Here is a 15125-nt window from a genome sequence, read left to right as displayed (position 1 = left end):
GGGATGCTCCAGAACTGTCGCTGGTTCTACCCCGGAACAAGTTGTCAGACGAGGTTTCTTTTATTCTCTCCCGTGATAGCGCTTTGCCCAAAGCTGCCTCGGCTGCGTCGACGGCTCGGTCTACGAACTAATTAATTCCACGTTCTCCACGACATGAATTCCTTCCGATCTTGATGTCGTGCGACTCCTTCCTCTCTCTATGCCTGTAGCATGTCTGCAAGCAGCTTTGCCGCTGCTCAAGAGCGGATACTTGCGCAACAAGTGGCGAGACAACAAGAAGCACGCGCCCGCCAGCAACAGACCGAGATAAGCGGAGCGCATACCTCGCTGTCGCGAATTGCCCACTCTTTGCGACCGGGAGTTTCGTCATTATGGTCGACTTTGCTGGAATCCGAAGGGACGCGGCCGGCATTCCGAGTAGGCCAAGTTGATGCTGAGCTCCTCGACGAAGAACTATTGGGCTTGTTGAAGACACAAGTCGGAGATGCGCTCAAGTACCTAGGTCCGCATTTGCAGGACGATTGGTCTCAAGAGATCCTCCTTGCTCTTCGAGCCGCCCTCTTCAAACTCTCCATATGGGACAATGATGCCTCTTATGGCGCCTCTCTACAGAACCTCCGTTATACCGACGCCCGTCAGTCCAGCTTAGCGCTACCAAAACCGACGAAATGGCAAAAGGGCCTGTACGGTCTAATCACGATCTTTGGACGGTATGGATGGGACAAATGGCAAGATTGGCTTATTGACCAAGAGCGAGGGTATACTGCCCCTTCGGAGAAAGTGCAGCGGTTGATGCGAGCCACTTCCTTCATCTCGACCACCCACTCAATAGCTGCGTTTTGTTCTTTCTTGGTCTTCCTTGTCAACGGCCGATACCGAACGCTCACCGACCGTCTTCTTCGCCTGCGGCTCGTCTCTCCGTCCAACCAAGTGAGTCGGGAGGTGTCGTTTGAATATCTCAACCGTCAGCTTGTCTGGCATGCTTTCACGGAATTTTTGTTGTTCCTTCTCCCTTTAGTCGGAATCAATCGGTGGCGTAAGTGGCTTTCAAGAGCATGGAAGAGGACTAAAGATGCAATGCGCTCCGAGAGCGCAGGTGACGATGATGAAAAGATCAAGAGCGGGCCACTCTCGTTTCTTCCCGAGAGGACTTGCGCAATATGTTACAATGACCAGAACCCGACCTCGACTTCTGAAGCAGAAATTCTTGGAGCAAATGTGGGTGCGGGAGGTGGTGTGATTGGTTCGGCCACGACCGACATTGTCAATCCGTACGAGACTATTGCATGCCGCTGCATCTATTGCTTTGTATGCATAGCAAAGAAAATTGAGGCCGAGGAAGGTGGTGGATGGTCATGCTTACGATGCGGCGAGCTTGTGTACAAGTGTCGCCCGTGGAATGGGGATGTCCTCGAGGAGAGGAAATTCAGTGGCAAGAATGGGAAGACCGTTGGTTTCTCTTTTACCGCCGGGGACGAGGCTGAGGGCACTACCAACGAGAATCCCAGAGATGGTGCCAGACTAGGCGAATCCACACTTAGCTCGTCCGAGTGGTCCATGACAGGAGCAGATTCGACAAGTGGCTGAGCATCTCTTTTTGTGGGATCGGTTGACTGCTGATTATACTTCGCCACACCGACGCTAGTATAAGGCGAGCAACATCGCGAAAACGGAAGCTATCAGCATCAGAACGGCAACAATTTGATTCACTCGTACATATGTACAGACTATGGACGGCGACTCGTGTTCACAACAGACTGGAAATCGTCTCCTTCCAATGACTCCAAAGTGAAGTTGCTACCTTTCAACACCGCTAACGCTCAAGTATACACATTACCATTCTTAATCAGGTTAAGGAATGTCTCCTTGTCATGTCCTGGGATGACCTGACCCCTGGTCGTTCTCTCGAGCTGCTTCAAACGTTGCGTGCTCTGGAACCATGCCGGGTGGTCTCTTGCGAGCCAGCCCTGAGGAATACCATCACGCCACTGCAGATAACAATCAGTACAACTCCACGCAAACAACAATTCAGTCGACTTACGTTCTCAATGATGTGGCAATGGTCACTGATGAAGAGGAAGGTACCGCTATCCGGCATATTGATCTGCATACCGACCAACCCTAAGGCAACAAGTCAGGTACACGTTTTGGAGCGGGTGATGGTTAGACTTACCATCTGTATGGCCAGGCAGGTGATGCAGCGTAATGCCCTGGCAGAAGTCGAATGTGCGATCATCGAACGTCTTCCAGTTACTAGCAGGCATCAGTACATGGTCCTAATCCCTGGAATATAACACTTACAAGCTCAACTTGAGGTAATGCTCCAGGTAGACGCCAGCATCCGCTCCGGTTGCCACGGACCAGAAGGCTGCCTTCAACTCTCGGTCGTGCACCCAGATTTCAACGTCCTTTCTGTCAAGGAACATGTCCAACCCGCCTGCGTGGTCCAGGTGCAGATGACCAATGATGATCTTTTTGATGTCCTCGAGCTTGTTGCCGGTAGCCTCAACAGCCGCCTTCAGCTCATGCCGGGGCTCGTATTTTACACGGGCAAAGACATCGCTGAGAGTAGGACCCCAGACCTCCGGATAGTCTTTCCCACATCCAGTCTCCCACAGAATCAGGCCCTCGTGGGGATGCTCAATCAGGATACAGTACATAGGCAGCTCTCTTCGCTTGTTGACAAAGGACCTGTTTTCAGTGCTTTTGGTGCTGGTGTTACCACCGCGAAGCACAAAGGCCTCATCACACTCTAGCCATCCGACTTCCAGCACGTGGAACTTCGTGCCTTTAGGACAGACGCTAGAGATGTGGTTTGGGACAGCACCGCGGTCCAGTTGTTGTTGAATCCCAGCCATGATGTGAGCGAGAACGGGACTGTGCTGCTTACACAGGCGTTATGAGCAGAGGAACTGGGTACCTTGGGGAGAGGAGTGGGAGCAGAAGTAGGGGTCGGCCAGAAGAGGCCAGGAGTAGTTGTATCTGGGATGGTATTTGAGGGGCTCAGGATGTGTTTGCCGAACTTCAAGACAACGAATTCGGCACTCTGGAGGCCCCGCACGCTTTCGCCAGTCGACCATTCCTTCCTCCGCTGCGGAGAATATCCGAGCTCCTCAGCGTACGAAGAGCGAATGAAGATTCGGCATGGCGATGAGGCAGTGCCTGTGCGTGCCTAGTCACGGACTACAGTAGGACGTACCACTGGCACGGCGCCAGCTTCGTCTATCGAGACGCAGATGACGCGAGAGGCGTCTCCGAGATTGCAGCGCTCGAGTTCCATCTGCCATAGATTCCATGGATTTGCTTTGATGGGATTCCGCTCCCCGCACCCCGGAACCAGTATAGCGACACCGAGGAGGGGAACGACCGGATCATCCTGTCCACTGCATCGAAAGGAGCTTGTCAGTCTTTAGCAACTTCTGTGACTAAAAGGATCCATGTGTCGAGGCTTTGTTGTTGTGGTTGGCCTTTGGGAACCGCGTCCCTCCAGTCCGGACCTGTCACCCTCTGCTTGAAGCAGTCCTAAAACCAGATGGCCGCTGTACAATGTTGTACCATTCGAAGCTTGCAGTTCGGCATCGCCAACTATGGTCGGCACCAATAAGCTTTCGATACGCACCATCCGATAGGCACCCGCGCCCACTCCCAAGGCAACCGGTTCTGTTGTACCTGGCAGCTTGTTCCAATGTTGGTGATGCTGTCGAGACTCACCCCGAAAATGATGGAGCTAATGAGTTTTTGCCGAGGCTGACAACAAGCGCGATGCATTCTCCGAGATCAAGCCCATCAGCGCGATCTGAACCCTCCTGCAGCACTGGCAGAGCTGTCAGACTCGAGAAGAGGGGCATGAGCTCATATTCTTGCTCTCGGACTACAACAGTACTAGTAGTTGGCTTGTCTCCGGATTCGATCTTCGATCATTGCAACGATTCCCAACCTTGGCCAGTATACCTAGGTGTGTGCTTACCCCCCAGTCGCCAGGTCGCTGTCAGCGCAATTTGCTCGGATTGTCACCATATTCTGTTCTGTGGTCCGCAATGCACAATTGACTCGAGCCCTGACTATAATCAGTCTGCATCGCACAATTTTCGAGCCTGGAGGAGACAGGCGAAGGGAGACATGGGGAGCGGCTCGACGGACCCTCAGCAAGGGAACGGCCACTAGGGCGGCCGTATGATGGTCCCAGCTGAAACAGTGCCCGGGCAAGGGTTGGGCACAAAGCGTTTCTACCGGGTTATAGTTGCAGCTTACTAAAAATACCTGCGTTGGTCGTAGTTTGAAGGGGGATTAGACGTGTAATAATGCGACTGCAGAGCGACAGGAAGACACCAACTCTTAAGTTCTGCTATTCCTCACGGCCGCTTTTACTCCCCTTTTGAAAAGGCGAGGCTGGAAAAGCAGCGGAATATTCATATGATGCCGAATGAAATCCGCACCACGAATTAGGCTAGACTTTCCACTAAGAGTTCTAGCGCCCTTTTGGTGGCTAAGTTGTACAGGCGTCGGTGACTCGGTGACTCGGAGACTCAGGCTTGTCACGGCCAGTGACTGCTGCACCTGTTCATTGTTGTGAATCATCATTGACCACTTCAGTCCATCACTCAGCCTCCTACCTCCGACAACACCACGACTTGCCTCAAGTATTTCCATGTGTACCTCCTCTCAGACTCCTTCCTTTCTGTCGCTATCACCCTGAAGGCTTCCAACAATCGAAGATATGAGACGACGCCCTTCGTTACCACCTCCTAGCTCATACACAAGTGCCTCTCAATAGTCGCCACCTATCACACACCCAGAGAGCAGCGTCTCTCTCTGAATCTCACATGCCAGACGACCAAGATCCCCTTTCATGGGATCTCGATTCCGCAATCAGTCTCCTCAAAGCTCTCCGATGCCCCAAATACGATCCCTCCGCTGCTCCTGGTTCTCTGCCACCTCCTGCGCAGCACGATGTAAGCGATGAGCAAGCCGGTCATTCACTCGGCGATTTCTCCACCCTTTGGGATTTTCTGCAGCGGCCTCAGGCATCAGCCAATCAACAAGTGTCCAACCGAGTAAACGATGAAGTTGGCAACCCGGAGGACTCCGAATTATTCAAATACAAAGTAAACGACGAATCTGTCGCTGAAGTCGAGGTCAATCCCGTGAACAAAGGCGTTCGATGGAGAGATGAGGCGGACGGCGATGAACTCGAGGATAATCTCTCCACTTCTAAAGTCACTGCAGCCTATATCCGCAACAAAAAGCGTGCAGAGCGGAGAGCGAGAGCCAAAGAAAGGGCGGAGAAACTTGCTGCTCAATTACAGCAGAAATCCACATCTGACACCACCGACCTTGAATCTGGCGAAGAACTAGAATCGCTACGCAGGTCCCCGGACCGTCGAGCTGTCATCGACGACATCCTCGGTCGACCAAGGCCAGCTGTTCGCGATACCTATTCTCCGCCGACTTCTCCCTCGCCACCTAAGTCGTTAACCCGAACGCCAAAGAAGACTTGGCCTACTTCCAATCCCTTTCTCTGGACAGCTCCTGGTGTTCCCTCACCGTCGCACCGTACAGTCGTTACTCCACGCGATGGACTCTCTCCAAGAGCCAGAAAACAAGCTCTTATTACGGCACTGATGCGACATTATCCCGAAGAAAAGAAATATCTGAAAAATTCCGGATTGCTCGAACCTGCATTTACACCCCTGAACGTATCCAAAATCGGCATACATGTGTTTGTCGACATTTCCAACATCTCCATCGGCTTTCACGACTGCTTGAAACTAGCCCGTGGCATGCCCCGGGAGACACGACTCAAACGTGTCCCGCTTTGTTTCCACAATTTTTCACTGGTTCTTGAGCGAGGCCGCCCAGCTGCGAAGCGTGTCCTCGTTGGATCGGACAAATACGCTGCCATTGAACAGGCCAAATCGCTCGGCTTTGAAACCAACATTCTTGAACGTGTGCACAAGGCCAAAGAGCTGACGCCGCGACAGAAGAAGTATCTTTCGGCAGGGGAAACGAGTGGCTCTGAAACGAACACGACTTTCCCCAAAAACACGCCGGCCGCGGAGAAGTGGGTCGAGCAGGCTGTGGACGAAATTCTGCACCTGAAGATCCTCGAATCGCTGATCGACGCCGAGAGGCCTAGCACAATCGTCCTCGCCACAGGTGATGCCGCTGAGGCGGAATACTCTGGTGGCTTTCTCAGGATGGTTGAGCGAGCCTTGGAAAAGGGTTGGTCTGTCGAACTGGTCAGTTTCCGACTCAATACGAGTAGTCTTTACAAAAGAAAGGAGTTTCGTGCCAAATGGGGTCCGATGTTCAAATGGATTGAGCTGGACCCATTTGTGGAGTTTTTGATCAACGAAGAGGATGCCGATCAAGACTAATGGTTGTGCTCCGTTTTGACCAAGAGAGCTTTCATTAATGATTGGCATTATCTGCTTGGCCTAGGACATGATGTTTTCGAAGCTGGGCAGTGTACGCCCACGGCATTGGAGAAAGGAGTCCTAGTATCAGCTTGCGCAACGCATAGCGAGGTCGGCGGACTCTTTTCCCTTCAATCACCGTGGCGGATTGGCTACGCTTTCTGGCCGTTTTGACTGTATAGTGTTTGGTCTCTTTGGCGTTTGTTGCCGGGCGCTTCAGCCAGGCAATGATCAACAAGGACCTTTTAAACGCGTGTTGTTTTGCCCAGTCAGGTAGCTGAGGAACTGTCCACGTCATGATGGACAGACACCTCCTGATAGTATGATTGATCTCTCCATGTTTTCGATTTATTCTCTTCAAAGTGATATTGTTAGACCGACTCCGCTAGCCAGTAGGATATCAATTATAAGTCCAGAATTTCCCAGCACAACATGAAGTTCTTGGAATCCAAGTCTGTTTTTGGAGCAGTCCTTGTACGATTCGTGGACCTGATCTTAACAAAAATGAAAAGCAAACTGTAGTCCGGCCTTACATACAGATAGCAGAGGCGTGGTAATACTCGTCCTACCAAGAAGTGACCTATTTTCTTTGATTTTTAAATGGTTAGGGTATATTGCTCAAGATTGAAACGTGCCGTGAAAACGATTCAATGAAGTTGTTTCACGAGACACTTGGGGCCCCAGTCCAACTGAGGTGATATTCAATTCAAAATCTTCTAGACTTTCTTCCCATCCCTCTTCAACCCGCCCAACCTAAGCCACAGCACCAAATAGACACCAAAGCCAGCGGCCAACATCCCACCACTAAACCCCTGCATGGACCTATACCCTCTATTAGTTATCAACTGACCACCGATCGGGCTGCCGATCAAGACAGCAATCGCAACAACACTGAACAGAACACCCGTCCTGACACCGATTTGATGGATATGCGAAATGTGCGCGATACATGCAGGCAAAATACTTGCCACGGCACCGGATCCAAATCCGTAGAGTACGGCAAAGACGATTGTGGCGGCCTCGCCTGACCCCGGAAGCCAGAGACATAGTGTGATCAAGGCGCAGAGTAATGACATTGACAAAAAGACGGTGAATCTGCCGACTCGGTCGGCGTAAAAGGGTGGAATTGTACGACCAAATGTGGATGCGGCGTTGAGGATGGAGACGAGATATTTTTGCAGGTGAGGGGAGACGTGGCGGGCGCGGGCGGTGACGATTATGAATGTGAATGGGAGGAAGAGGCCTAGATTTTGATGTTAGTTGAAGGTGTGTAGGTGGCTGGATGGAGAAGGTGCTACATACCCAAGAAGGTCAAAAAACTCCCTAGAGCCAACAACGAAAACGAGACCTCCTTAAAGGGCACGACGAAATCTTTTGGGCGCACCGGTGTCGGCCGCGGCGGGATCCGACTGACAATAGTGAGATTCGCGACGACCATCAGACCGAGAATCAAAAAGGCGCAGATGCGCATCGTCCATCCGAACCCGACTTGTGGAATCAGTCTTTCGACCATGATGGGGAAAATGACGCCGCCGAGGGACGAGCCTGATGCGGTGATACCCAGAGCTAATGCGCGCCGGCGGAAAAACCATGTCACGACGGCGGACATGGATGGGTAGAAAATCATGGATGCGCCGAGGGCACTGCAGACGCCTTGAGATAACAAAAATTGGTAGTATGTTGTCGAGATGGATGCCATCATGAGCCCGAAGACGTGGAAGAATGTGCCGGTGAGGAGGAGGGAGCGGGGGCCGTAGTTGTCTAGAATATAAGGGAAGAGGAAAATAGTTAGTTTTGAGGGGGGACAAGGGAGATATAAGAGGATGATTGAAGATGATGGGCTGACAAGGGGACTAGCACGCAGAGCATGCTTGGGGAACACTGAAGAGTCGGAAGATGAACGATCGAATGGCTTGCCGCTCTCTTTTCCCTTCAAATGAGTCGATTTGGGTGTGCCAACGTACCATATATTCGTCCAACCCACAGTCCGCCGACGAACATCATGAACGCCTCTAAACTGGGGATCCATGCGACTTCTTGGGAGCTGTATTCTTTGAGTTGGTGGGTTTCGTAATATTCTTGGAAGACACCGATGCCTAGGGAGACGGAATTAGAATTCCGTTTGTCACAAAACCATGATCGTTTATTTCATCGAAGTGGAAGAGAATCTTCGAAAGAAGGATGTGGAAAACTGACAATTGATCCAGCCGAAACTGACAACCAGGCCACATGCTGCTCCGAATACTACAGTCCATGCTTTGGCACCTCCGTCGGGAAACTGTGAAGGGTCCATGGGATTGACCTGGACGGGAACCTTGACCTCTCCAGCTTCAGCGTCGCCGTCGCCAGTCTGCTTCTCTGCATCGGATATTGGACGCATTCTGTCGGCAGAAGAAAGCTCGGCGGCGTTCGTAGTGGCCTCGACATCTTTGTCCATCATTTCGTTTTGAAAGCTTGTAGCGCATGAGTTTGGGGCTGTGGTTCCAGCAGATGAATGTTCTCTGTTGGGAGAGGCGTCTGGATATGTGCTCATATCCGGGGTTGGTGAGTATGGGTATAAGACCTGAAACTTGAAGAAGAGACTGGAGATGGTAATTGCCTTCGTTGAGAGTATGCCGGGCCTTTTGACATGGAATTTCACAGCTAAACATGACACTGAACTCGGCCCACGATTTCGACCGAGTTGGACGCAGAGATTGGGGGAACTGGTCTATCAGAAACCCCCAAGGATTGGTCCAATTCACTCGATCAATGTCAGCAACATATAAAGCATATTTGTCATGGTACGATCTTCACGGTTATAAGAGAGTGGCCTTTGCTGAATTTCTCTCCAGTCGGAGGTAAGAAGGACGCCTTCGACTGGGGCAAAAACATCGACACCACCAACCATGGGCAGTATTCAACGACATATTGTGGTCCGTCAGACTGGCCGGACTGGCCTGGCATGTTAACTCTGGAGCTGAAAGCACCCACGATACAATGTACGAACATTTGCTGAACCCTTATTTTTCAAGGATGTAAAGCCAACATGAAGGGGTCGTTGGCCCGTACAGAGTGAGCGGGTACGACAAAGCCGAAGCGAATGGTTGTACGATTTCCGCGAGGCCGAACTTGCGTCGTTCAGGCTGACTAAGATCCTCCACTCACAAACCGTTGCGACAGTCTGGCGAACTCGGAGCGGAATAACATTGTTCCTTGGACGTGATATCTCTTGGCATCAGGGTCTGCAGTGGCAGCCACTGGAAGCAACTAGCACCAGGCAAGGCTGAGAGTGGAGCAGGTCAGTTCCAAGGGTCTGACCCAACGTAATCGATCGTTTTTTCTGTGAGACCACCATTACCATGATAGTTTTTTGTTATGTTGAAGAATTCATCCTCTCACCACATGGGGTCATACATAGACACAGCTGCAATTTCCGTCAGCAAACATACGCGAGAAAGGTGCGACAAGACATTAAGAGCCGCTGATCAGCTGCCGCGGTAGCTTACACTACCTCGAGACGAACCGTCCAAAATCGTTTAAGCAAGTTTATCTTGATCCCTGCTCTGAATCTCAGCCTTGAGCTGCTCAACTTGACCTCATGTCTGGAATACGTTTGGGAAGGTTGAACGGCCCAACACGAACTGAAGGGCACCGGCACCGCCTATCCATCCATGGAAAAGGGTAGTGGTGTCTTCGCCCGGTCTACCATGATGGCCAGCCACACAACGTCAACGTCCAAAAGGCCGAAACGGCCGCGACGGGAATCTAGTGATGGATTCTCAATCGAGGAATTATCCACAGATGACATGGGTTACGACGGCGATGTGGAAGTTCTTCACCCCGATGAGTACGAAGAGCCCGAGTCGGATTCTGGAGACAACAGGTCCCTATGGAGAGTCTGGCCCGACACAGACGATGAGTTGGCCGGCCGACTGCGAAGGCTATCATGGGAGCCTCATGGCTCTACAACTACTGCTCCTTGTCGAACCAGGCACAAACGCACATCACAGGAAATGGAGGACGTTGACCATGGAAGCCCGAGCCCGCTCGGCAAGCGTACGGTGATCGAAGTCTCCGAAGTGGTGGACGCCAAATCCGGACAGCCGCCTCTCAAGCGAAGGAAGAAAAGAATCCCTAGCAAGCAGAGCATTGCACACAGGCTCATGAAGAAACAGGCAATGGCCGCATGGTCGGACAGCTCGGATAAGACTGATGACCATGAAGCTGTGCTATTGTCTTCTGATCCATGTACTCCGGAACCAGCGCCTACTCCAGCACATGATGAAGACGGTGTTGATGCGATGGACATGGGTTAGCCACGCTTCATGTTACGTCTTCTTTTGTGAGATGCCAGGGCTGTTCAAGGCGGAAATACCTACATTTAGGTACTTTTGTACGGGTTGTGGAATAATAGAGGTATTTTGACTGGAAATCAAATAGGATGCTTTGGGATGCATCAACAAGCATTACTCGATGTAGAGTCTTGTCGTTACTATAATTATGCACTAGACCTGAATGGTTCCTGGCTAGCATCGAGGCTTCTTCACAAGCATCCACTAGTAGAACGAAATTGGCTGCACTCCATGATTGAATCCACGCCGGGACTTTTCCCTTCCCCCTTCTTACATCATTGTGCCGCGTTGCACCTTGCGCGAAATGTGGAGCACGCTTGACTGCGCACCCGCACCACCCCCCGGCCCAGGTACAAGACATGGCAGACTGTCGTCGACCTCCAAAGAAACACTGCACATGAATGCGCCGTGATCAACAAAGCTCTTTCTTGTATAGCTCCATTCTAGTGTGATACAAATCCAACTTCAGCTCAGTTTCTCTCGTCCTGTTCTATCTTCCACAGCCTACGATCCACTCATCTCAAAAAAGCATACCACCCACCATGCCATCAACAAGACGTTCATCTGCGCGCATTGCTGCTCAATCCCAAAACTCGTCCTCTCCCCAGCAGCCGAAATCGTCGCCCACCGCCGCCGCCAGTAAGAAGCGCAAGAATGAAGCTCAGGGCTCTTCTCCCAGCGCAAAGCGTGGGAAGAAGCACGCCGAGCCGGAGCAGAAGACTCTAGAGGAGACGATCGAGAAGTAAGCCAACACTTTGCACCAACCCTCTGTAACCTGGCACCATGCTGACATCTACCTATTAGCGGCGACCAACCCAAGGACACGCCGACTGAGAAGGTCGAGAAGGAACACGACAAGCCGGAACAAACCGAAGCACAGCAAGCCAACGGGGACTCCACCTCCTCCAAGAAGGAGGAAGAGAAGCCACAAGGTGCCGACGACGACACCAAGATGACGGGCACCGAAGGTGACGAAAAAGCTCAGCAAGCGACCAAAGAAGAAGGTGCTGAACCGGCAGAACCCGAACAGAAGAAAGAAGACAAGGACGCGGCATCAGACGAACCCAAGAAAGAAGAAAACACGAAGCAAGAAGAAAGCAAGGAGAAGCCAAGCGAAACCAACGGCGACGCCGTCATCGCCGAGGGCCGCGACGACAACGACGTGCCTTCCAGCATCCTTGAAAAGGGAATCATATACTTTTTCTTCCGGGCGCGAGTCAACGTCGACGACCCTCAAGACGTCAACGACATTGCTCGAACCTACATAGTGATGCGCCCTCTCCCCTTGGACGCGAAACTCGGCGACGGCCCCATCGGCGACGAAGGCAACTGCCGGCTCCTGGCGCTTCCGAAAAAGGTCCTTCCACAAAGCGGCAGAGATCGATTCATGGCGTTCGTCGAGAAAGCCAAGACAGGGTTCAAGGAGTTGAAGGAGTCGTTCATGGCAGGTTCGGAACACGAGACCAAGACTTCTGGGAAGAGCCATGTCCCGCCCGCCACTCCTCTGGCAGAAGGCGTGTATGCCATCACATCGACAGGTCGCGAGTCGCATCTGGCCTATATCATCACGATCCCGAGCGAGCTCGGCGAGGTTCAGAAGGAACTGGGTCTTCACGAACGCGGTAGCTTTATCATGAGCGTCAAGAACCCAACCCAGCCTCAGCCTAGTAATACCAACTTACCGAAGGATCCGGAGTATCCTAAGGAGATCCTCGATGAGTTCGGCAGTCTCCGCTGGAAGCCCTTGCAGCCCAAGTATCTCGATTACCCCAATGCTCAGGTCCTGATCATCGGTGGTCATTGGGACAAGGCGACCGAGCAAAGACCAAAGGATGATCGGGAGCATAATGCTCCTCCGGAAGAAGAGTTGGAAAAGTTGGAGGGTGAGGATGAGATTCGTGTCAAACATCTCAAAGGTAAGCCACCCAGAGCTGCACTGTTTTCTTCGGGTTTATTAGTATGTCACCTGGCTGACCCTCACACTTCTAGGTGATGATGCCGTCTTCGCCGATCTAGGAATCTCCTCTAAGGATTTTCCCAAGGTGCCTACTACTTGGTAGATTGTGTCGTTATGACCAACCAGAACGGGCTTTTCAAGTTGAGGAGGTGACGATTGCCGGCTCATGTTGCTGTACAGGTTGGAATAAGCTCTTTCAGGCGTACTGGTAGCTGCGGTTCAAAGAGCTGCTCTGCCAAAGAAAAAAAGTGTCAACGCCCTCGCAAATCCTCGTCGAAAGCCCTTGTTAGGTACTGTATCTGTTGGGAGGGGCTTTGTGAGACTCTCGAATTTGAAGTAGTTGTATGATAAAAGGTCCCAGGAGTACGTAGTCAAATGTAATGCGTAGAAAACTAGCTTTGCAATCGAGGAAATTTCATGAAAAAATAGGCAACGCAGGCACATGAAAGCAGAGCAAATAAGATCCAAATATTGATGACTGATTGATGATTAGGCTGTATGAAGGAAAAAGGAACCTGAAGTATTCTCGTTCTGGATGAATAATATATGAATTGACCAGGTAGCACCCCCCGGCTTCCTGAGCCAGCCTGGGGGCTGAAGAAGAAGAATGATGCGGCGCACTGGCATTTATCCAGGTATTGTCTAATACGCTGCTTTCCGCTCTGTAGCGAAAATAGAGTGCTATATCTACGCCCAAGATCAGATCCGTTTGGCCTGTGACTTTACAATATATGTACGCATTGCTCGAAAGCGAAGCAGGCACCAAGTACCATGACATGGTGCAAAACTGCAAGGCAAAGGCAAGTGAACTTAGAAGATTGTAGACACAAAAAAGATGGACCGCTGCATCCACCGCTCTCCCTAGAAGGGAGAGCAGGATGCCGCGGTGAGTAGCGTGTCAGAAGATGGTTTGATCTTCTTTGCACCAAAATAGGCCCATATCCTGGGTAAAATCTCCAGATGGAGGGATAAAGGCCAGAGTGTTGGCAAAGGTGGGTTGAACTCAGAATCTTATGATCAAGAAACGAGTACAGGTCGTGCAGGGAAGGGGTAAAATGGAACTGAAGGCAGTGGAAGGGCGAGGAAAAAGTGTCTGGCCTTCTCGGCTGGAACTGCTGCGAAGTATGATACCAAGACCGTTGCGTTCTGTCCATGCAAGATAATCGATCGCCGATCCAAAGACCGAGAGATAGAGGGGCAGGAAACGTGTGAGCGAGGCCGTGACGGACTCGACCAGAAGGACCCATTATTGCAAAACAAGAATCGTAGAGGCTTGCGTCTCAGAAAGATCTCTGTTTGTTCTCCAGTTTCTGGCGGAGGAACTGATCGTGGGTATCATGACAAGCGGAATTCTTTTCCATTTTGCGCAAGGGCTGGCTAGCTGGACATCCGCTCCTCCGCTGCTGCAGCGGAAGTCATAGAAGTATCATCTATTCCTCAGGAACTAGAGGGAAAAAAACCATGTTAGAAAAGCCGCCCAAAAATCGGGTGGAGATGGGGTGGCAACTCACCCTCAATGTTGCCCTCCTTGATCTCATCGCTGATCTCCTTGGGCGAGCGGCCGTCAACCTGGCAGCCAATGCTGAAAGCGGTACCGAGGATTTCCAACACCGTTCCCTTGAGCTCACGGGCGAACGACTTGTTGGCGGCGCGCATGGTGCGGGCAATGTCAACAATCTCGTCGAAGGGGATCGACTTGTTGTGCTTAATGTTCTTCTCCTTCTTGCGGTCACGCGGCGGCTCCTTGAGTGCGCGGATGACGAGGGAGGAAGCGGACGGCACAACCGACACGGCAGCTTGTCGGTTTTGAATGGTGAGCTTGATGGTCACGCGCAGACCTTTCTGTTCCATGCATTAGTGGGTTGTGTCTTTTGTCTTGAGCAGGAACAATCATACCCAGTCACCGGTGGCCTTTGCGATGTCTTCACCGACCTTCTTGGGCGACAGACCCAGGGGACCGATCTTGGGAGCGAGGGTTGCAGAAGAACCGACCTCACCGCCAGTGGCGCGAAGGTGGCTAGAAACACTTGTCAGTCTCTCTCGACTCGTAGAAAAGGAAAGGCAGGTTCTCTTACATGATCTTCACCTCATTGGGATCTAACTTGGGAGCTGAACACAATACATATTAGCCGCCGAGCCGAAGCTGCTCAAGAAGACGATACTTACGCATGGCGAGTGCGGAAGGTAGTCGGTCTTTCTTGAGATGGTGATCAGGACTTGTCGCACACTGGGAGAAGAAGATCAAGTTACCGTGGGCGATGCACGCAGTTGTACTCCAAAATCATTTTCGGACTGCCAAGACCTAAATTGTGTGAGAAATGCAGCGCCTAATCTGATTGGATATGGCAATGTGCTACGGTGGATCAAAGAAGGGTACGGGGGGATACTGCAGCCAGTGGCTCAACCATTCACCGTATT

The 15125-nt window shown here is 51.6% G+C and overlaps 7 protein-coding genes across 7 annotated transcripts; 4 read left to right on the top strand and 3 right to left on the bottom strand.

The window, feature by feature from the left end:
- Positions 1-81: 81 nt before the first annotated feature.
- On the top strand, positions 82-4435 carry HMPREF1120_06639 (peroxisomal biogenesis factor 2). The gene has a single exon (XM_009160847.1). It carries the CDS (start codon positions 211-213, stop codon positions 1585-1587), a length of 1377 nt encoding a protein of 458 aa, XP_009159095.1. The 5' UTR covers positions 82-210; the 3' UTR covers positions 1588-4435.
- On the bottom strand, positions 1821-2858 carry HMPREF1120_06640 (uncharacterized protein; the record flags this gene model as incomplete). The annotated part of the gene is made up of 4 exons (XM_009160848.1): positions 1821-1988; positions 2042-2121; positions 2174-2253; positions 2302-2858. The coding sequence occupies 4 exons, from the start codon at positions 2856-2858 to the stop codon at positions 1821-1823; spliced, it is 885 nt and encodes a 294-aa protein (XP_009159096.1).
- Positions 4436-4548: 113 nt separating the features above from the next.
- Positions 4549-6841, top strand: HMPREF1120_06638 (uncharacterized protein). Its single transcript, XM_009160846.1, has one exon. It carries the CDS (start codon positions 4824-4826, stop codon positions 6375-6377), a length of 1554 nt encoding a protein of 517 aa, XP_009159094.1. The 5' UTR covers positions 4549-4823; the 3' UTR covers positions 6378-6841.
- A 291-nt stretch (positions 6842-7132) lies between these two features.
- On the bottom strand, positions 7133-8856 carry HMPREF1120_06637 (MFS transporter, MCP family, solute carrier family 16 (monocarboxylic acid transporters), member 10; the record flags this gene model as incomplete). The annotated part of the gene is made up of 4 exons (XM_009160845.1): positions 7133-7659; positions 7719-8177; positions 8381-8512; positions 8613-8856. The coding sequence occupies 4 exons, from the start codon at positions 8854-8856 to the stop codon at positions 7133-7135; spliced, it is 1362 nt and encodes a 453-aa protein (XP_009159093.1).
- Positions 8857-9229: 373 nt separating this feature from the next.
- Positions 9230-10973, top strand: HMPREF1120_06636 (uncharacterized protein). Its single transcript, XM_009160844.1, has 2 exons — positions 9230-9397; positions 9470-10973. Exon 2 carries the CDS (start codon positions 10070-10072, stop codon positions 10712-10714), a length of 645 nt encoding a protein of 214 aa, XP_009159092.1. The 5' UTR covers positions 9230-9397; positions 9470-10069; the 3' UTR covers positions 10715-10973.
- Positions 10974-10989: 16 nt separating this feature from the next.
- On the top strand, positions 10990-13279 carry HMPREF1120_06635 (uncharacterized protein). Its single transcript, XM_009160843.1, has 3 exons — positions 10990-11492; positions 11555-12666; positions 12740-13279. Exons 1-3 carry the CDS (start codon positions 11293-11295, stop codon positions 12808-12810), a joined length of 1383 nt encoding a protein of 460 aa, XP_009159091.1. The 5' UTR covers positions 10990-11292; the 3' UTR covers positions 12811-13279.
- Positions 13280-14137: 858 nt separating this feature from the next.
- HMPREF1120_06634 (60S ribosomal protein L12) lies at positions 14138-14877 on the bottom strand (the record flags this gene model as incomplete). Its single annotated transcript, XM_009160842.1, has 5 exons — positions 14138-14151; positions 14219-14549; positions 14604-14724; positions 14783-14816; positions 14874-14877. The coding sequence occupies 5 exons, from the start codon at positions 14875-14877 to the stop codon at positions 14138-14140; spliced, it is 504 nt and encodes a 167-aa protein (XP_009159090.1).
- Positions 14878-15125: the final 248 nt, after the last annotated feature.

This window comes from Exophiala dermatitidis (assembly GCF_000230625.1).
Source record: "Exophiala dermatitidis NIH/UT8656 unplaced genomic scaffold supercont1.5, whole genome shotgun sequence".
Lineage (NCBI taxonomy): Eukaryota > Fungi > Ascomycota > Eurotiomycetes > Chaetothyriales > Herpotrichiellaceae > Exophiala > Exophiala dermatitidis.
The sequence above is the reverse complement of the archived record's forward strand: the minus strand, read 5'-3'. Positions and strand labels throughout refer to the sequence as shown.